Source organism: Hypanus sabinus, chromosome 22 (assembly GCF_030144855.1).
Source record: "Hypanus sabinus isolate sHypSab1 chromosome 22, sHypSab1.hap1, whole genome shotgun sequence".
NCBI lineage: Eukaryota > Metazoa > Chordata > Chondrichthyes > Myliobatiformes > Dasyatidae > Hypanus > Hypanus sabinus.
The window spans coordinates 24,408,942-24,431,088 of NC_082727.1; the positions used below are offsets into that span (position 1 = coordinate 24,408,942).

Here is a 22,147-nt window from a genome sequence, read left to right on the forward strand (position 1 = left end):
TTATTAATATAATTTCATCAAGTTCTGCGGGCCAGATTAAAAAGCTTAACATATGGCCCCCGGGCTGTAGTTTGCCCATGCCTGGTTTAGTCTATCTTCATTTCACTCCCTCTATGGTAAATAATTCCTTGCTTAACTGAGACCACAATTCTGCACAATACTCTAGGAGCAATCTTATCAAGGTCCTATACAGCCACAGTAAGACTTCCTTACTTCTATAATCAAATCCCCTTGTTAGAAAGACTACCATCTCAGTGGCTTTCCTAATCAGCTGCTACACCTGCAAACAGCCCTTAATTGATTTGTACTCAGGTTACAAGAGTACAATCCAATCTTGCACTACTGACCTAAATTCTGCTTCCCACTTATGTTCACCACAGTTAATAACATTATACTGTATTTCTCACTTTGTGTTCCATCTGATCCATTCACTCAATTTACCTTACTCTCCAATTTACCTAAGCCTCTTTACATCTCTGTCCGTACTCAGCATCCCATAAATAAACTTATGAATACAACTTTTCAATTACTTAGCCTAACTGTTGAAGCAGGTGGGCACAAAACACTAATCACTGCAGTTGAGCAATTCAGCACAGATATAGGCTCTTCAGCCCAATGATTCCACGTTGACCAATCACCCATTAGTCTGATATCCCGCATGAAAATAAGTGCCACATACCAACCATCAAACACCCTTATATACTAATTGCATATTTTCCTCACACTTCAGTTCTAACAATTCTTCCCATTGATTTTTCTGCCACATACTTAACCTGTCAACCCGCATTTCTTTAGCACATGGGAAGAAATCATAGCACCAGGAAAAACCTACATAGTCACAGAATGCTAAAATTCCAGACATTCCGCAGCTAAGGTCAGAATCAAATCTGAGTTCTGGAGTGTCAACCATTGCACCACCCTGTCAGCCTGTCTACTAACCTTAGAAGAATCTTTCTATCTGTTTAATAACAACTTCTCCAACCATTTTTGTATATTACCCTCAACTTCATTTTACTGAAAGTCTTCTGAAATTCTAAATACACCACATCCAGTGAATATCTCGTATCTATTCTAGAGTCAGAGCTGCATTCCCCATGGAAACAGGTCCTTTAAAAAAACTCATCCATGCTGACCAAAGTGCAAATCTAAGCTACTCCCATTTACCTAGATTAGCTCATATTATTCTCAGTGTTCCCTATCCATGTACTTATCCATATCAACACACACAAAATGCTGGTGGAACACAGCAGGCCAGGCAGCATCTATAGGAAGAAGCACTGTCAATGATTCGGGCCGAGACCCTTGGTTAGTCCTGATGAAGGGTCTCGGCCCGAAACATCAACAGTGTTTCTTCCCATAGATGCTGCCTGGCCTGCTGTGTTCCACCAGCATTTTGTGTGTGTTGCTTGAATTTCCAGCATCTGCAGATTTCCTCATGTTCACTTATCCATATGTCGTTTAAGTAAGACCATAAGTTATAGGAGCAGAATTAGGCCATTTACTCTGTCATTTTATGACAGCTGATCCAATTTTCCTCTCAGCCCCAGTGTCCTGCCTAAATGACTACCGTCCCGTTGTACTCACATCCATCATCATGAAGTGTTTCGAGAGGCTCGTTATGAGACATATAAAGACACTGCTGTCTTTTCCAGACCCTCACTGGACCCCCTGCAGTTTGCGTACCATCCCAACTGCTCAACAGATGACGCCATTGCCATCACCCTCCACCTGGCCCTAACCCACCTGGACAAAAAAGACACGTACTTTCGAATGCTGTTCATAGACTCCAGTTCAGCATTCAACACAATCATCCCTCAGAAACTGATTGGAAAGCTGAGCCTACTGGGCCTGAACACCTCCCTCTGCAACTGGATCCTAGACTTCCTGACTGGGAGATCTCAGTCAGTCCGGATCGGGAGCAGCATCTCCAACACCATCTCACTGAGCACGGGGGGCCCCCAGGGCTCTGTGCTCAGTCCACTGCTGTTCACTCTGCTGACCCATGACTGTGCTGCAACACACAGCTCGAACCACGTCATCAAGTTCGCCGATGACACGACCGTGGTGGGTCTCATCAGCAAGAACGATGAGTCAGCTTACAGAGAGGAGGTGCAGCAGCTAACGGACTGGTACAGAGCCAACAACCTGTCCCTGAATGTGAACAAAACAAAAGAGATGGTTGTTGACTTCAGGAGGGCATGGAGCGTCCACTCCCCGCTGAACATCGACGGCTCCTCGGTAAAGATCGTTAAGAGCACCAAATTTCTTGGCGTTCACCTGTCAGATAATCTCACCTGGTCGCTCAACACATGCTCCATAGCAAAGAAAGCCCAGCAGTATCCCTACTTTCTGCGAAGGCTGAGGAAAGTCCATCTCCCACCCCCCATCCTCAATGCATTCTACAGGGGTTGTATTGAGAGTATCCTGAGCAGCTGCATCACTGCCTGGTTTGGAAATTGCACCATCTTGGATTGCAAGACCCTGCAGCGGATAGAGAGGTCAGCTGAAAAAGATCATCGGGGTCTCTCTTCCCACCATTATGGACATTTACACTACACGCTGCATCCGCAAAGCAAACAGCATTATGAAGGACTCCACGTACCCCTCATGCAAACTCTTCCCCCTCCTGCCGTCTGGGAAAAGGCACCAAATCATTCAGGCTCTGACGACCAGACTATGTAACAGTTTCTTCCCCCAAGCTATCAGACTCCTCAATACCCAGAGCCTGGACTGATACCTTACTGCCCCATTGTCTTGTTTATTATTTATTGTAATGTCTGCACTGTTTTTTGCACTTTATGAAGTCCTGGGTAGGTCTGTAGTCTAGTGTAGTTTTATTTTTCTATGTTGTTTTTTACGTAGTTCAGTCTAGTTTTTGTACTGTGTCATGTAACACCATGGTCCTGAAAAAATGTTATCTCATTTTTACTGTGTACTGTACCAACAGTTTTGGTTGAAATGACGATAAAAGTGACTTGACTTGACTTGACTCCTGCCTTCTCCCCATATCCCTTCATGCCCTGACCAATCAAGAAGCTATCATATGCTGCCTTAAATATCCATAAAGACGGCCTCCACAGCTGCTTGTAGAAAAGAATTCCACAGATTCACCACTCTCTGGCTAAAGAAATTCTTCTTCATCTCAATTCTAAAAGGACGCCCCTCTATTCTGAGTCTGTGTCCTCTGGTCTGAGACTCTCCTACCATCCTACCATAGGAAACTTTCTCTCCACATCTACCCTGTCACCATTCGAAAGGTTTCAAATAATGCCTAGGTTTCAAATAGTACCTAGCTCTACAGCTTTGTTTGGCAGCTTGTTCCATATATCTACCACACTCTATGTTGATACAAATGCACTCATGTCCCTTCCCCTGTAAATCTTTCCCCTCTCGCCTTAAAGCCATGCCCTCAAGTGAAAAAGATAACCATTCACCTGATCTATGCTTTTCAAGATTTTATAAATCTCTAAGTACACACTTCAGCCCCTTCACTCCAGGATTTACAATCCAAGCCTATCAAATCTTTTCTTACAATATGAGGCTTCAAGTCTCCACAACATCCTTATGAATCTTTTCTGCATACTTTCAAGCTTTATCACATCGTTCTATTGCATGGCGACCAGAACTACACACAATACTCACACAAGTATGATCTTACCAATGCCTTGTATAGCTGTAACCTGATGTTGCCAACTCTTGTATTCAATGCCCTATCAAGTCCTCAAGGAATTTCAGCACATGTGAACTGTGCTCAATCAAGTTACTCTTTTCTTTATAGATTCTAACATTCCCCCCCGGGAAGTACTGGCATTGCATTTGCTACTCTCCACTCCACAGAAAGAGAATCTATACAACCCTGGAAGATGACAACTGGAGTATCTACTCTTAGGCCACTCCCTTCAAAACCTTTGAAAGTAGACTACAAATCTATGGAATGTATCAGTTTTCAAGCTCTCCAATTCCTCTAGCCATATGTGTTAATCAGTCGTAGTTCCTATTGTCCACGTCCTCTTTCTTCATGCTTAAGAACAGGCGAGTCAACCTCTCTAAATATGTTATCAATCAAGTTCATGGGCATACCAATATAACATAGTGACTTTGGTCACTGCTTCATCTTCAAACTGATAAGATCATATTTCTGTAACTGGAACTATTTCCTTCACCTGTGGTTGTCTGGATCTCTGGAAGCATCCAGAATTTCCTACACAATGGAGGAAATGCATTCCAAGCTTCCTTCAATAAGGAAATCAAAAGTGAGGCTCAAATGTATATATGACCTGTTTAGCACACATAGGGAGCTCCTTGCTATTACACTCTGGATGAGACCATAGAGCATTACTGATATCATGCTTAACCGAATCCAGGCGTCTGCCACTCACAATCTCAGTAAATATGACCCAGAGTGGAATACCACCATCTCCCCAGTGCAGTTAAGGACACACAATAGCACTATTGTTACTTGAAGTACGAGAGGAAGAGCAAAGATCCCAGTTCACCAACGGAAGATGTTAAATTCAAATCCAACAATCCAAGAATGGTTACATTGTGAAAGGAGACCTTTTGGTCCATCAAATCCATTCCTCTCTATGTAAGCAGAATCCCACTAGTTCCATTCCGTACCTTCTCCCCAAAGCCAAATTATTTCCTTTCAGATAATTATTTAGCTTTCTGTAAATGCTACATTTGAATTTGTCCTTACTATCCAGGGATCAAATTATAGTTCCTTAAATTTATCTTCATAGAACTTTTGGTTGTTTTGTCCCTCCCTTTCATCTTATACCCTCCAGTTTGTTAACTGACATACAGTTTGGAAACATTGAAAATGGCCTAACAACCATGTGCTGACCAGCAAACACCATTTATGAACCTATACTAGCCCTATTTAATTTCCCACTTTCACATCAACTCCTCGAAATCCTATTACTCATGTACATACCAAGGAATAATCACAGTGACATTAACCTATCAACCTTTGATTAGGATGTAGAGTTGAGTTTTTTTTTTGTACTTTCCTTGTGGTTGAACTTTCTTATGCTTGCTTTTAATTTTTATATATTCACCTCTAATTGTTCAATAAATTTTCTAATAACTGTAGTATGGCTGATTCTGTATTTTCTGGAAGCTTCTCATTTTTCTGAAGCAGGTGCCATGCCACTTGAATGCCACTTGGTTGATTGTTATCAATGGAATGTGCTTTATCTCAATTCTAAGATGACCATGACTCCCTTTTGTTTGTCTTTTTTTACTTTTGCTCATCCTTTGATCTTGTATCAATTAATCAAATGGCTGTATCCACCAAGCATTAAATATAATTCTTGACTTCCAAAGAACCTTCAGATCAGTATCACCTATTTATCCCTACTTATCTTTGAGATATGGCAGGAAATGAGAATACCTGCAGGAAATCCATACAGTTAGAGGAAATATGTGCAAATTCCAGACAGACAACAGTGGAGTTCACGGTTGAACATGGGTGGCTAAATGTGGATGGCTGCAGCTCTTCTCATTTTAGCCAATGTGAATGATTTTTTCTATCTACCACATCTGCATCCTTCATTATTTTAAATAAATCCAATTCACACTCAAACTCTTCTCCAAGATAATAATCACTGATTTCCCAAAGTACCTGCATGATTGAAGTCCTGCACCTCTTACGCGTTTCCCTCAACACTAACCACATCAGATCAACAATGAAAACTGACATTACATCATCATTATCTGATGAAGTTATAAAATACGCATATTATTAGATAACTTTTATTTCACAATCACACTCCAATAACTGCTTTTCGCTTCCCTCCAAATCTTCCCAAATCCTACACCAAAGACAGTTGCTTCAAGACTTGCTCTGTGACATTTCAACTGAAATTTGAGAATTCAACAGTAAAAACAGCAGCTAAAAGAATGCATCCCCTTAAATAATCCTTGAATCCCTAATATCTTCCAAGACCTGCCTAAGTGTTTGGTATGCACTTTATGTCTAAAAGAACTAAGTATCCTACAAAGGCATCAAATAATATTGCAGTTTCATAGACATCCTGGTTGGAGTAGGCCAAAAATACTTCCAGCACTTCCAGTTACTATATCTTGGGAAGGAATAGTTTAGATTTAGTAATATGATACCATGGGTTAAAATAGAATTTAGAAGGTTTTAAGTTAACAAGGTCAACTAGGTAGAGTAGATGAAGAAAACTAGTTGGAAGGAATTACCAAATGAGTAACACAAGAATTAAAGGAAATAGTACAATGAAGAAGTTACAAACAAAAACACTAATTAGTTGCAATTAATCTAAAATCCACCTGCTATTCACTGAAAATGATCTACATTTGAAAGAATAAATGGCATTGTAAAAATATGATTCACAAGAGATGAGCTACAGCAAGTGTGGGTTTTGGGTACAAGGCAAGGAAGGAATGATTGATAAATGATTGATAAATACCATAATTGATAAAAAGACTGACAAAAATCACATAATTATAACATTTAGTTACAACAGTGCAGACAATACCATAATTAATAAAAGACTAACTGACAAAAACCACATAAATTAACATATAGTTCCTACAGTGCAAAGCAATACCGTAATCTGATAAAGAGCAGACCATGGCTTGGTAAAAAAAGGTCTCAAAGTCCTGACAGCCCATCATCTCACGCAGACAGTAGAAGGAAGAAAATCTCTTTCTGCCATGAACCTCCAGCGCCACAACCTTGCCGATACAGCCCCCTGGAAGCACCCGACCACAGCCAACTTTGAGTCTGGTCGAAAACTTCGAACCTCCGACCAGCCCTGCAGCACCGAGCACCATCTCTGCCGAGCGCTTCAAACCCGGCCCCAGCCGCCAAGCAACAGGCAAAGCCGAGGATTCGGGGCCTTCCTCCCAGAGATTTTCCGACCGCACTGCAGCAGCGGCAGCGAAACAGGCATGTCAGAAGTTTCACCAGATGTTCCTCCGTGCTTCACCCATCCATCTCCATCAAATCAGGATTGTACATGGTATCCTACTTGACAGCTTACAGATATTCCAAAGTGGCCGCTGCGCACTGCTGCATCACACCGCCATCTTAGAGTATCCATCTTAGAGTTTCGACAGTTTTTACTATCCTGTGTAGGATAACGTGGTTTAATACCTTGCAGCTTCCGCATCACACCATGATGCAGCCAGACAGGACACTATTAATGGTGCTCCTGTAGAAAGTTATTAGAATGGGGGCAGGGAGCCTTGCACACTTCAATCTCTTCAGAAAATGTAGATGCTGCTGTACCTTCTTGACTTAGTAGGTGTGGTTGGTCCAGATTAATCATCTGTTACATGCGCACCAATGAACTTTCAGAATCAGAATCACTTTATTGCCAGTGTGTGAGCAGGAAGTTGTTCATTACATTCTACTCATAACTGATGATTTTTATGTATAGCTTAACTGCTTTTAGCACATGTTTTTCTTAACATTCAATAGAGAAAAACTACTGTACTTTTGTACTTTAACTTGAGGAAAAGTTGCAAGATTCAACAGTTTTCCTTGCAGCCTAAAGCACAATACAGTACATTAAAAGTTATAAGCAATAAACAGTCTGCTGGAGGAAATCAGTGGGTTGACCAACTTACAAGGTTTGGAAGAAAGATTTAATAGGTTAGGACTGTATTCTTTAGAACTTAGAAGATTGAGAGGAGATTTGATAGAGGTATACAAAGTATGAGGGGTATAGTGTAAATGCTAGCAGGTCATGGCTTAAGGGTGAAAGGTGAGAAGTTTAAGGGGAACCCTTCTTCAATTAGAAGGGTGTGAGAGTATGTAATGAGCTACCAGCACAAGTGGTCCATGTGAGCTTGATTTCAATGTTTAAGAGAAGTTTTGATAGATAGGTGGATAGTAAAGATACGGAGGGTTATGGTCCTGGTGCAGGTCTTTGGGAGTTTGTAGTTTAAATGGTTTTGACATGGACTAGATGGACTGAAGGGCCTTTTTCTGTGCTGTACTTCTCTATGAGTCTATCTGTGGGACAAAATAAGTTGTTGATATCTTGGGTCGAAGTTCTGCATCAGGACTGCGAGTGGAGAGGCAAGATGGCCAATATAAAGTGGGGATGTGGAGTGGTGAGACAGGGGTTAGAGAGGTGATTGGTGTACTGAGGCATGCAGGTTGTGTTAGTAGACAGGTGGTGTTAGTAACTGGCTGCTGGAGCAAGGAGGGGTATTCCCTTCCTGCCACAGATGTAACTCAATCCACTAAGTTCCTTCAGCAGATTTGTTGCTGCAGATTCCAGCTTCTGTGGTCTCTTGTGCCTCTGTTAAAAGTTATGATCATGTTAAGTTCCTTGAAAATATTAAAGATCTGTAAGTGAATGAATCAATGGAGAAAATAGCTTTAAAATTGTCAACCTGTTAAATTGCCAGAATACCTCTAGTGGGTTTTCTTTAAAATGCGAATGGGATTTGTGTAAGAATACAACCTATTGATTGGTTTAACTTTTAAAAATAATAAACATTAATCAGCCAGCACACAATTTTCCATTCTTTGTAATATTCAGTTACTTCACATAAATTTGGATGGCTATAAAGAAATTGGCCATTCTACAAATTTTTTTGTGCTTAAAATTAAATAGCATACAATTGTAGAATTTCTTTACATAAGAAGTAGGACATTCATGTAAACTATCCATCCAAAAAATATAGATCAAGATAAATACCAAATGCATAATATCAAAATAGGTTGGTAACCCACATTATCAACAAATACACTGGAACAATTGTGGTGTAAAAGAGCCATTTGTCTTAAAAATGAACTTTACGTGTGTGCTTATTTATTTATTTAGAGATATAGCGCAGAATAGGCCCTTCCCGCCCAATGAGCTGCACCACCCAATATCCACCTTTTTAACACAAGTTTAATCACAGTACAATTTACAATGACCTTTTAGCCTACTTACTGGAGAAAACCAACATGGTTCTTGGGGAGAATGTACAAACTCATTACAGGTGGCACCAGAATTGAATTCCAAACTTCGAATTATAGTGGTGATTTGTAATGTGCTACCTGTTATGCTACCTTGGCTTCATACGATTGAGAGGAAAATCAAAGACAACTTTCTCTTTGCATAGGAAAGGAACACCCTGAGATATTTTACTACAAGTAACTATCATGTGTCATCTGTGACTCAGTGCACTCTTGTAAGCCATAAAGTCCCGTGCCAAGATTAAAGCACATAAATAAATGCTGATATCGCAGTCCAGTACTGATTCACTGCTGTAATGTCAGATACAAATTCAAGTGCCATGCTTGGGAGTGATGGCACAGCAATTGGTCCTGCTGCCACACAACCCTGGAGTCCCAGGGTTGATCTTGACCTTGGGTGCTGTAGAAATTACACATACTGCATGTAATTCTCCTGGCTATTCTGGTTCCTTCTCACATCTCAAGATGAGCTGTCAGGCTAAATGGCCACTATAAATTATTCCAAAATATAGGTAAGTGACTAAAGAGTTAAATGCAGATTTGACAAACGTGAGAGAGTAGACTACAGGAAGCTGAGAACAAAGAGACTGCTGTGCTATAAAGTGGCACAAATCTGTATTGCTTGTTATGTAATAAGGAGGTATTCCTTTTAACTGAGCCTAGCAGTTCTGGGGGGGGGGGGGGGTGGCGTGGGGAAGGAATCCTGGAAGTGCTATTGTAGTTTGGACTGAGGATCAGTAGGTAGGGAATAGAATGTGATTAAAGCTAAAAGATCAGTAGGAGATGCTAGATGCTGGAAATTGTGAGGGCAAGAGAGGTCAAGGATTGAAAAGAAGTGTGGACATTAGATCAAGAGTCAGGCAATATATACATGCCAGAGAGGATCAGTTATAGTTTTGGAAGAAAGTGTGATCATGTGAGGATTATAATTTTGGAGGCAAAGGAGAAAGTAAACAGAAGGATGTCACAGGAGTGGTGTGGGTGGCATGGGAGTGCCTTAGGTAGTTCAGTATGTTACTTAAAGAAGAATTCTGTAGAATTCATTGCCATAGGCAACTGTGGGGGGGCAGGTCATTGGGTGTATGTAAGGCAGAGATTAAGAGACACAAAAAGCAGGAAACTAAAGGCCAGATTGCTTAACAATTGCCATAAAAAAGTGTTAGAAACTATTATTTAAGAAACTCTATCAGGAATATCAAGGCAATCGGGCAAAGTTAATACGATTTTGTGAAAGGGAGACCATATATGACCAATTTTTGGAATTCGCTGAAGTAACATGCGTCACTACAAAGGGGTACCAATGTTTGTTCTACATTTAGATTTCCAGAAGAAATACTTTCAGACCCAAACTCAAGAACAATCAAGTTAATCCCAATTAAGAAAGTAACCTGAAATGGTATATGAACTGTTCCCCAGGATATGTTTCCATATCTAGAAACACAAATATGCATTGCTTCTTATAGATTTTAGCAAGGTATTTGATAAGGCACCCATGCAAGGCTTATTGAGAAAGTAAGGACGCATGGGATCCAAGGGGACATTGCTTTGTGGATCCAGAATTGGCTTGCCCACAGAAGGTAACGAGTGGCTGTAGATGGGTCGTGTTCTGCATGGAGGTTGGTGACCAGTGGTCTGCCTCAGGGAGCTGTTCTGGGATACCCTACTCTTTGTGATTTTTCTATATATCCTGGATGAGTAAGTGGAGGGATGGATTAGTAAATTTGCTGATGACACAAAGGTTGGGGGTGTTGTGGTTAGTGTGGAGGGTTGTCAGAGGTTACAGCAGGACTTTGATAGGATGAAAAACTGGGTTGAGAAGTGGCGGATGGAGTTCTACCCAGATAAGTGTGAGGTGGTTCATTCTGGTAGGGTCAACTATGATGGCAGAATATTGCATTAATGGCAAGACTCTTGGAAGGGTGGAGGATCAGAGGGACTTGGGTTGACTCTGTGGTTAAGAAAGCACACAGTGCATTGGCCTTCATCAATTGTGGGTCTGAGTTTAAGAGCTGAGAGGTAATGTTGCAGCTATATAGGATCCTGGTCAGACCCCACTTGGAGTACTGTGCTCAATTCTGGTCACCTCACTACAGGAAGGACGTGGAAACCATAGAAAGGGTGCAAAAGAGATTTACAAGGATGTTGCCTGGATTAGGGAGCATGCCTCATGAGAATAGGTTGAGTGAACTCAGCCTTTTCTCCTTGGAGCGACGGAGGATGAGGGGTGACCTGATAGAGGTGTACAAGATAATTAGAGGCATTGGTCGTGTGGATAGTCAGAGGCTTTTTCCCAGGGTTGAAATGGCTAGCACAAGAGGGATTAGTTTTAAGGTGCTTGGAAGTAGGTACAGAGGAGATGTCAGGGGTAAGTTTTTACACAGAGAGTGGAGAGTGCGTGGGATAGTCTGCCTGCGGTGGTGGTGGTGGTGGAAATGATAGGGTCTTTTAAGAGACTCCTGGATGGATACCTGGAACTTAGGAAAACAGTGGGCTATGGGTAAGCCTAGGTAATTTCTAAGGTAAGGACATATCCGGCACAGCTTTGTGGGCCGAAGAGCCTGTATTGTGCTGTAGGTTTTCTATGTTTCTAGATTAAGTTGGCAGGTTATAGGGACCTAATTATTTGGTATTTTTCAGGCAATGCCATACATGGGGACTTGTTCACTCAGAGGGTGGTGAAAGTGTGGAACAAAGTGCTAGCAGAAGTGGTGGATGCTGGCTGAATTTGAAAATTTAAGAGAAACTTGGATAGGGGTATAGAGGGCTATGGTCTCAGTGTAGATCAATGAGACTAGGCAGAATAACAGTTTGGCATGGACTGGATGGGCTGAAGGGCCTGTTTCTGCGCTGCAGTGTTCTCTATGACCCTTAAGAAATCTAACAAAATGTCGCAAAAAGGGTAGATACAAGTTAAATGATATAAAAATTAAGCTACTTGTGTGGATGTTTAGATTGTCTTGAAATAGAGAGTGGGCATTAAGTGGGCCTTTTTGAATTAATTGGAACAGTCCTGTGGTCTTTTAACAGTTTACAGTATATGAATGACTTGGATGAAGGCACAAAATAAAGGTATGTTTGTTAAATTTGACAATGACACATAAATCAGTAGGAAAGCAAGCTGTAAAGAGGACATTCTGAGGTTTCAAAGGGATGTAGATAAGTTAATGAAATATGATGTGGCAAATAGAATATAATTTGGAAAAAATATGACATCTCCCAGTCTGATGAGAAAAAGAGAAACAACCATATTGTCCAAATGGTGAGAAACTACAAAGTACTGAGAGGCAAGTGAAACTTGGGGACCCAATGCATGACTTGCAAAAGTCTAGCATTCAGACACAGCTAGCTTTTAAGAAAGTTAGCAGAATATTATTGTTTATTGCTGGGTAATTGAAGACTAAGTTAGGGAGGTTACACTGCAGTTATATGGGCATTTGTGAGACAGTTTAGGGAACTTGTACAGTATTTGTCTCCTTAATTAATGAAGGGTGCTAATGAATAAGAAGCAGTTCTGAGTAGGTTTTTGAGAGTAGTATGTCTTATGAGGTAAGGTTAGACAGGTTACGTTTTATTCACTGGAGTTTAGAAGAGTAAAATGTAACTTGATTGAAACATAAAACCTCCTGAGGGGCCTTAATAGATTGAATATAGAGACATGATTCTTGAGCTAATGGTCACTCAGTTAAAACAGATGAGATGTTATTTTTTCTCTCTCGGGGTATTATGAGCTTTAGGAACACATTTCCAATATGGGGCAGTGGAAGAAGACTTTGACAGATACTTGATAAGCAAGGGGTGAAAGATTACCGGGGCTAGTTGTAAAATGGTGACGAATTCTAACAGATCAGCTGGAATTTTATTAATAGTGAAAGGCCAGGTGTCAAATGATATACTCTTGCTTCTGATTGATCTGTTCTCTTTCAGTAACACTGAAGCAAGCCACGTGAGACTGACAGAAGCATGCTTCTATATAAGTGCCTGAGTCATGTGCAGGCCATGTAGGACATGATCCAAATTCCCAAATGTGAGATTTCCATTCACATTTCATAAGCTCAGAGGATCTGGAAAGAAAATTGAAGTGAATAGCAAACAAAAACAAAACGTTTTACAATGTCATGTTTAGACATCATCTGGTTCTGTGATCCTGCTTGGTGCCCTTCACAATAAGAAAATGTGGAACTATACCAAGGAAAACACTCATTTTCAAAACATGGTTGTGACAACTTAATTTGTAAATGGAAAATCATGGATGAAAAATGGAGATCTGCAAGTCAACCTAACATCATTCAATACTTAAGCCACAACTGAAAACAGTCCCAAATGGCAGAAAAACTACTAATAAAAGCAAAGAAAGGCATTGTGCAAAACAGCTTTCCCTTGTTAATAATCATAGATCCTTTCAAGATTTCAAAGCCCAGAAAACTGAAGGTAGCTTCAAACTAACTGTTTCAGATTGGCACTAAACTACTTTAGCCACATGCCATTAATATAATTTTAAATGCTTCAAGAGGAAACTGCATGAAAAGAGCAAATGTTCTTGATCATTAAAGGGCAGAGAGGAGCTAATTGACAGGCTGCAAATCACATAAACAACGATTCAGAAGAAAGTTCACCCAACTTTGCAAAGCTAACATCTACCAACCGGCGATACTCATAATTTCAAACATCAGCTTTCATTTTCATTCAAAATTATTCCAACAAAGCTACAAAGTAATGATCTTTAATTAGGAGAACAGAAGCTGATTCAGCATTCCTGGATTACTCAGAGTTGTAACCAGCAGGACTAGAGCTAAGATCATAGAGAATTGGGTTACAATGCAATGCTTTATTATTGATTTATTACATTGTCCATTTCTTATCACCTCAACTTCATCTGGCGGTTCAAGCCTGAGTCACCTTAGATGGTTTTCAAATTATATTTGAATATAATCTCCCTATATAAAAAATAACTGATGAGGCCACTTTAACCTTTTTCCAGAGGGTGAAGGATTTGGCCATCTGCTGATCTTCCTAACTAGAAATGGGCAGCCATTTTTCCAACTACTGGTAGAATCTAGCAGAAGAGTGTTCACAAACACCGTAAGTCATTGAAACTGCCTCCTCAAAGCTCAGTGGAAGTGAAATTTTTGAACATTTTAAGGCAGAAGTAGACAAATGCTTATTAAACTTTGGGGTGAGAGGTAAACATGGGTAGACTGGAATGTGTAGCTAAGTTACAGCCAGATTAAATAACTCTGTAGAGTTCAGGGACTAAGTGACACACTTCTTCAAATTTGTACTTTCATACTTATGTATTAAGGGAATCAATGGATACGAGATTAGTGCAGGAAGCGCCATTAGGTGAAGAAATCATCATGTTCTTATTGAATGGTGAGACAGGCAGAAAACAGTAAATGACCTACTTCTAGTTCTATTTCTTATATTCTTTTGCATTGGATTGGGAGAGTTGGTTTTTTGTAGAGAAGAACTGGTGCTGGCTGAGGCGCCAGCCACTTTATTTCTGTACTTTCAGATTGATTCAATATTGGAATAACTCCAGCCCTCTTCTACTGACAGCATAAACTATAACTTAGTTTATGCAAGGATTTACAATCTTAAAACATGCACTCCAAAAAATTTTCAACCAAGTGACTTCTATGATAGCTTAGAAATATTAAACTATCAAAATTGAGGCAATATCTGTTCCATAGAACACTTATTAACAAACATAAACTATTTAGCAAAGGGACTATATAGGAGTCAGGGACAATCTGCACTTAAATGCTTATCATCATTCAATAGCTATGCGTGCACTGCATCAGTAAACAAAATACTCACAGTTTTGGTTTGGCAAATACTGGTGGAGGCTCCTTCGTCGGTGAATTTGGCACTGATGTCCAGGCATTCTGTTTGTTTGTTTTGTTGTGTTCCCCTTCAAATGAAGGTTCACTTCCTGTATCATCTTCAGGTAATTTAAAATGCACTCTCAATCCAGCTTTAGGTTTGTGGTCTTGGTGGTTCACAAGAACGCTTTCTAGTTTTGGTTTAAAGGGGACAGTGGGTGGTAACAGCATTTTATTTGGCTGGATTTGCGCATCTGTTGCTGTGGCCTCCACTGTCACAGAGCTTGAAGAATTCAGATTAACAGCATTACAATCTTCAGTTCCTGTGAAAAAGCCATCAGTCAGTTTCTTCCAGATTGGCACAGAATGACATTCTATGGAGCATTAGTTCTACAGTGTACAAAATTTGGAACTATGGTGATTGAGGGAATTTTTAGGGTTTAAAAAATAGTCCTCCTTTCTTAAATTTAACTTTAATCTTAAATTTAAAAATGTGTAAGCAATGAAAAACTGGTTGACTGGCAGGAAGATGAAGAAAAGTGCAGGCAGTAAGTTCAGAAGACCACGAAATACCAAAAATGAGGAAGTTTGAGCTGGGAAGAGCAACTATAGGGCTCAGACAAAGTACACTGCAGATGCTGTGGTCAAATCAACACATACAAAAGCTGGATGAACTCAGCAGGTCAGCCAGCATCCGTTGAAATGAGCAGTCAACATTTCGGGCTGAGACCCTTTGTCAGGACTGAAGAAAGAGGGGGCAGGGGCCCTATAAAGAAGGTGGGGGGAGGGTGGAAGGTGCCAGGTGAAAAACCAATCAGAGGAAAGATCAAGGGGTGGGGGAGGGGAAACAGGGAAAGGATAGGCAGGAGAAGTGAAGAACAATGTAAAGGGAAAGCACGATGGGTAGTAGAAGGCAGAATCATGAGAGAGGTGATAGGCAGCTAGAAGAGGAGGCAGAGTGAAAGTAGGATGGTGGAAGGGAGAGGGAGGTGTTACGAATGTGACGCAACTCTGAGGGGCTGAAGGGTACAAAGTCGCCCCCTCCTTTTTGAGAATCGCAAGATCGCCATTAATTCGGGTCTGGGACCCAGGAAATGAGAGAGATACACATCATGTCAGAATACACAAGGTTGGAATGTCTCCTATTGACAAAGAGAGAAATTACTGCTATTGTCTCTTGGAGACGGAATTGTGTATTGAGTACTGTACTATTCATTGAAACCCCTCAGGGGACAACCAGAGTGGTCTGGTTGAGGGATTGCATCATCCCAACCTGATTGACATCTGAGACCCCGTGAGTGAGGATAAAAGAGGGTCTGGGGAAACAACCCTCAGACGCACCAGGAGAAACACTAGAGATCCCGTGACAGCGTTTAATAGAGACAGCCGGTGGGGAGCTCGTGTGCATCCTCCCTTGCCAGGGTGGCGGGCTCATCACGGAAGAACAGCTTAGCTAAAGGAGAGGCCACAAGTGAACTGCCACACCAACGAGACTCCGACGGATCGAAATCATAAAAGGAAAATCGGCAAGTTTTTCTCCAAATCTCTCTCTCTCTCCAACCATTGCAACCCAGCGGTCCCCAAAGGCTGCAGCCTGCATGAACTGAACGAACTTTATATTTCCATCGGACAATTCATTATCCCCTAGACAACGATAGAGCTTATTTCTTATTGATGATTATTATACCCGCACTTTTAGATTTAGTATTGATGACGCATACTATCTGTATATTTGCATTGATATTATTTTTGTGTATTTTTACTAATAAATACTGTTAAAAATAATATCATCAGACTTCAACGGATATCTCTATCTTTGCTGGTAAGTAACCCAGTTACGGGGTTCCTAACAGAGGGAGGTACCGGAAGTTGGAGAATTTGATGTTCATACCAAGGGGCTGGAGACTACCCAGATGTTGCTCCTCCAACCTGAGTTTGGCCTTATCATGACAGTAGAGGAAGCCATGTTCCATTGAATATGTCCATATGTCCATATCCAAATACAAGGAATATAGTGAATAAGTCAGATGAACAGAGCACAATGATGGATGATACTTTAACTATCACTGAAATGGTAGCTCATCTTTCTATCATGAAAGAATCTGGCAAGTGTAGATTGGGACAGGTTGTGTTCTAGCAAAGGTGTACTTGGTATGTGGGATGCCTTCAAAAGTGAAATTTTGAGAGTACAGAGTTTGTATGTTCCTGTCAGAATAAAAAGCAGAGATATTAGGTTTAGGGAATCTTGGTTTTAGAGAGATATTTAGAACCAGGTTAAGGAAAAAAGGAGGTGCATAGCAGGTCTAGGCAGGAAGGAGCAAATGAGGTACTTGAGGAGTATAAGAAATGCAAGAGAACATTTAAGAAGGAAATCAGGAACTGAGGTTGCTCTAGCAGACAAGGTGAAGGAGAATCCCAAAGGCTTCTACAGATGCATTAAGAGCAAAAGAATGGTTTTTTTCCATCTCTATTTATTTAGGAGACTGACACAAAGTCTACAGAAGTGTGGCAAAGCAGCACTGAGGTCATGGATATACCTCACAGCAGCAGTGAGGTCATACAGATTACAGAAGAGGAGGTATTTGCTGATTTAAGGTAAATTAGGGTGGATAAATCCCCAGAGCAAGGCAAGGCGTTCCCTCGGACATAGTGGGAAGCTAGTGCAGAAATTGCAGGGGCCCTAGGAGGGCAAAACAGGACTTATCCAGTGAGCATTAGCAGATAGAGGAGTGTGGTAGAACAGAGGGACCTGGAAATACAGATCTATAATTTCTTGAAAGTGGCATCACAGGTAGAAAAGGTCATAAAGAAAGCTTTTGCACATTGGCCTCCATAAATCAGGGTACTGCTTACAGGAGGTGGGATGTTATGTTGAAGTTGTTTATTGCATTGGTGAGGCATAATTTGGAGTACTGTGTGCAGTTTTGGTCACCTACCTACAGGAAAGGTGTCAATAAGATTGAAAGACTGCGGAGAAAATGTACAAAGATGTTGCCAAAGAAGTATTGAAGGTGTAGAATTTGTAAATGGCATTTAGCAGAAATTTTTAAACAGTATATCAACAGTTTGGCTGGAGGAGTGGGCAGGTGGAGGTTCAAAGGTGTGGTGCAATTCTGGATATAGTTTTTTAAAATTAAGCTGGGCAGCTGGAAGGAGTATTAAGGTGGGTTGACAAGCACTATGCTCTCTGTATATTGTCTCTGTAGATCATAGAAAGATTTTCAATAAGGTTCCTCTTGGGAGGGTGGTTAATGACAAAGCTGAGAGGATCCAAGTAAGCTTGGCATATCAGATCAGCTCAGCAATGGGAAACAAAAGGTAATGATTGCTAGGTGCTTTTTCAGCTGAAAGGCTTATACCAGCAAGGTTCCGCAAGGTTCAGCATTTGCTCGCCTTTAGGATATATAAAAGAAGTAGTCTAAAATATAAGGATGCAGATGTAAGTGACACAAAAAATGCCTATGTAGCTTACAGGAAGGAAGAGAGTTTTTGACTACAGGAAATTATGAATGGTCTTAACCAGTCGGACTGTGAAGTGAAAAACAGAATTCAATCTGGTTAAGTGTAACAGAATGCACTTGTTGGGAAGGGTGATAATAAAACAAAGGGGGTGGATATTGCAATGAACGAGAAGATATGAAATGTAGGATCTTGCTATGTATTACTTTTTAAAGTCAAACAACATAGTTCTTAAAAAATAATGGAAGACTTCCTTTAGTCAAGACATTGGAGACAAGACCTGAGCAATTAACCTAGTACAATACTATTTAGACCACAGTTTAAGCACTATGTAAAATAAAATTCTGAACTTTTGTCACTAGTTTACAGAAAAGATGTGATTGCATTGAAGAGGGTATTTGTCAGGTCTGGGAAACTCAAAGAAAGATTGGGTAGGCTGCCGTTGATTTCTTCAACAGGAAGTGAGGAAATTTTAACTGAGACCTTTGAGGGAACACAATAATTAAAATGTTGATAATCTGATGCCTTTGGGTCTTTAGTGGTGCTGGACAGGCAGTTTACCTAGAATATTCAGATAATATTCCTATAAGAAACCTCAAGACATTTTCACATAGTTTTTAAAGATATCACACAGTAGAATTATAAATTTTCCAGCAAACCCAATGTGTTTAAATATAGGATATGAAACAGGATTCTCAATGTATTGATAGATAAAGAAATTACACCAAGGGTGGTAAGACTGTCTGAAAGGCTGGTAGAGGCAGAAACTCTTTATCATGTATCTGTATCTGGAATGTACTTGGAGAGTTGAGACCAGCTAGTTGGGAATCAAATGCAAGGAGATGCAATTACACTGCATAGTTGTTCATCGACTAGCATGATGGCAGAATCACCTCTTCTGGTGTCATAAATTATCTAAAACTTTAATGATTCTTTATAAAAATGATACAGTGGAATGTTAATTATTTTTGTGTTTGTATTCATTATTCTTGTTAGAAGGCTATTATAGGAAATTACAACCATGATTCCTACAATTTTCTAATTACTGTACATACAGAAAATCACAGGAGGGCATGTCAGCAATGTAAGCTCTTGCAGATAGCATCATTACCATGAATTAGATTTGCAGAATTAAACTCTTACAGAAAAAATACACTTTTTAAAAGAACTACAGAAATGGTGTCAAAGAAATAATTTATACAAGTTTGTGGCTTTTAGAGACTTTTTGTAAGCTAGGAGAAATTGGGATCATTGTCCATTAAGCAAATTTTCAGTCTTGATATTTACTTATTTTAAATATTTAGAGATAATACGTGGAACAGGCCCTTCTGGTCCAAATAACTGTGCCAGCCAGCAACCCACCTTTTTAACACTAGCCTAATCATAGGACAACTTATAATGGCCAATTGACCAATTAACCAGTACGTCTTTGGACTGTGAGAAGAAGCCCATGTGGTCACGGGGGTGAATGTACAAACTCCTTAAAGATGGCGCTAGAATTGAACTCTGGACTCTGATGTCCTGGGCTGTAATATGTCATGCTGACCACTACATAGGTCATGGTTTCTCTTCATCGAAAGGGTAAGTATTAATTCATCAGTAACCTTAATCCTTTGTTCCTTCCTTCCCCATAACGCTGGCTTCTGAAATTACTATTTCTAGTGAGCTCTGGTATCTTCTGATTCTCAGGGAATAGCTCTGTGAACCACAGATTCCTGCCTTGGATATTGTAGACAGCATCCAACCACGTGCTTTACTGTTAAGTAAAATTGAGTAAAAGGGCTGAAAATGGAATTAAAAAACAATTAGCTCCTCCCACTGACATAGTCATAATCATTGCACTACTGGGTTTTCTGGGTCCTTTCTCTGTACCACTCTCCTTGCAACCTTCCCCATCTCCTCCGTGTTAAACAAGGCAAGAATTCAAAGAGGCAAAGTGACGATGAAGAGGCAAACTTCCAATTTGGAGGCAATTATGAAAGCCTAAATTAAGTTCATACTTTTTAGGAAACCATAGAGTAGTAATTTGAAAAGTGTATGGCTTTGAAAAGGATTCAGATATGGTATTTTCTTGCGTCTGCTGCTCTTCTTCTTCTGTGTGGTGGAGACTGTAGTCAAAGGTGCAATTGAAGAAGGCTAAATGTGTTGCTGAAGTGAATTTTGGAGATAATAAACAATGATACAGTTGAAGTCAGAAGTTTACATACACTTAGGTTGAAATCATTAAAACTCATTGTTTAACCACTCCACAGATTTCATATTAGCAAACTATAGTTTTGGCAAGATGTTGAGGACATCTAATTTGTGCATGACACGAGTAATTTTTCCAACAACTGTTTATGGACAGATTATTTCACTTTTAATTGACTATATCACAATTCCACTGGGTCAGAAGTTTACAAACAAAATCAAAAAAAATCAGCCAAGACCTCAGAAAAACAAAAATTGTGGACCTCCACAAGTCTATTCATCCTTGGGAGCAATTTCCAAACTCCTGAAGGTACCACGTTCATCTGTACAAACAATAGAACACAAGTATAAACACCATGGGACCACACAGCCGTCATGCTGCTCAGGAAGGAGATGCATTCTGTCTCCTAGAGATGAACGTACTTTTGCGCAAAAAGTGCAGATCAATCCCAGAACAACAGCAAAGTACCTTATGAAGATGCTGGAGGAAACAGGTAGACAAGTATCTATGTCCACAGTAAAACGAGTCCTATATTGACATAACCTGAAAGGCTGCTCAGCAAGGAAGAAGCCACTGCTCGAAGACGGCCATAAAAAAAGCCAGACTACAGTTTGCATGTGTATATGGGGACAAAGATCTTACTTTTTGGAGAAATGTCCTCTAGTCTGATGAAACAAAAATTGAACTGTTTGGCCATAATGACCATCGTTATGTTTGGAGGAAAAAGGGTGAGGCTTGCAAGCTGAAGAACACTATCACAACCGTGAAGCATGGGAGTGGCAGCATCATGTTGTGGCAGTGCTTTGCTGCAGGAGAGACTGGTACACTTCACAAAATAGATGGTGTCATGAGGAAGGAAAATTATGTGGATATATTGAAGTAACATCTCAAGACATCAGCCAGGAAGTTAAAGCTCAGTCGCAAATGGGTCTTCCAAATGGACAATGACCCCAAGCATACCTCCAAAGTTGTGGCAAAATTGCTTAAGGACAACAAAGTCAAGGTATTGGAGTGGCCAACACAAAGCCCTGACCTCAATCCGATAGAAAATTTGTGGGCAGAACTGAAAATGCATGTGCGAGCAAGGAGGCCTACAAACCTGACTCAGTTACACTAGTTCTGTCCGGAGGAATGGAACAAAATTCCAGCAACTTATTGTGAGAAGGCTATCCAAAACATTTGACCCAAGTTAAACAATTTAAAGGCAATGCTGCCAAATACTATCAAGGTGTATGTAAACTTCTAATCCACTGGGAATGTGAAGAAAGAAATAAAAGCTGAAATAAATCATTCTTTCTACTATTATTCTGACATTTTACATTCATATTCTTAAAATAAAGTAGTTATTCTAACTGACAGAATACAGGGAATGCTTTCTAGGATTAAGTGTCAGGAATTGTGAAAAACAGAGTTTAAATCTATTTGGCTAAGGTATATGTAAACTTCTGACTTGAACTGTACCTTTTGTCAAAATGGTAGTGCAAGCAAATGTTTCAACTTTTCAATCAAAATGGATGACTTTAAACTTTTTGAACATAGTTATTGCTGTATTCATCCAAACTAATTTTTGTTATCCACATCCACCTTATTTTTGACTTTAAGTGGTAGGAAAGGTGTGATTAGAGGTCAGAGAATGAGCCATGATACAGGATACTTAGTTTCTGAACCATAGCCTAATCCTATCAAGGTTAATCCTATGAGCCTGTTACCTTCTGAAGTCTG

At 40.2% G+C, this 22,147-nt stretch overlaps 1 protein-coding gene across 7 annotated transcripts in view; it reads right to left on the reverse strand.

The window, feature by feature from the left end:
- Positions 1–22,147, reverse strand: part of mypn (myopalladin) — a 294,291-nt gene that overhangs the window by 74,750 nt on the left and 197,394 nt on the right. For all 7 annotated transcript variants that reach the window (XR_009507421.1, XM_059947325.1, XM_059947327.1 and 4 more), the window contains one exon: positions 14,771–15,098. Coding sequence is in view for 6 of the 7 variants with exons in the window: in XM_059947325.1 (XP_059803308.1) it covers positions 14,771–15,098 (328 nt within the window). In the remaining variant the exon portion in view is untranslated. The remainder of the gene's footprint in view (positions 1–14,770; positions 15,099–22,147) is intronic.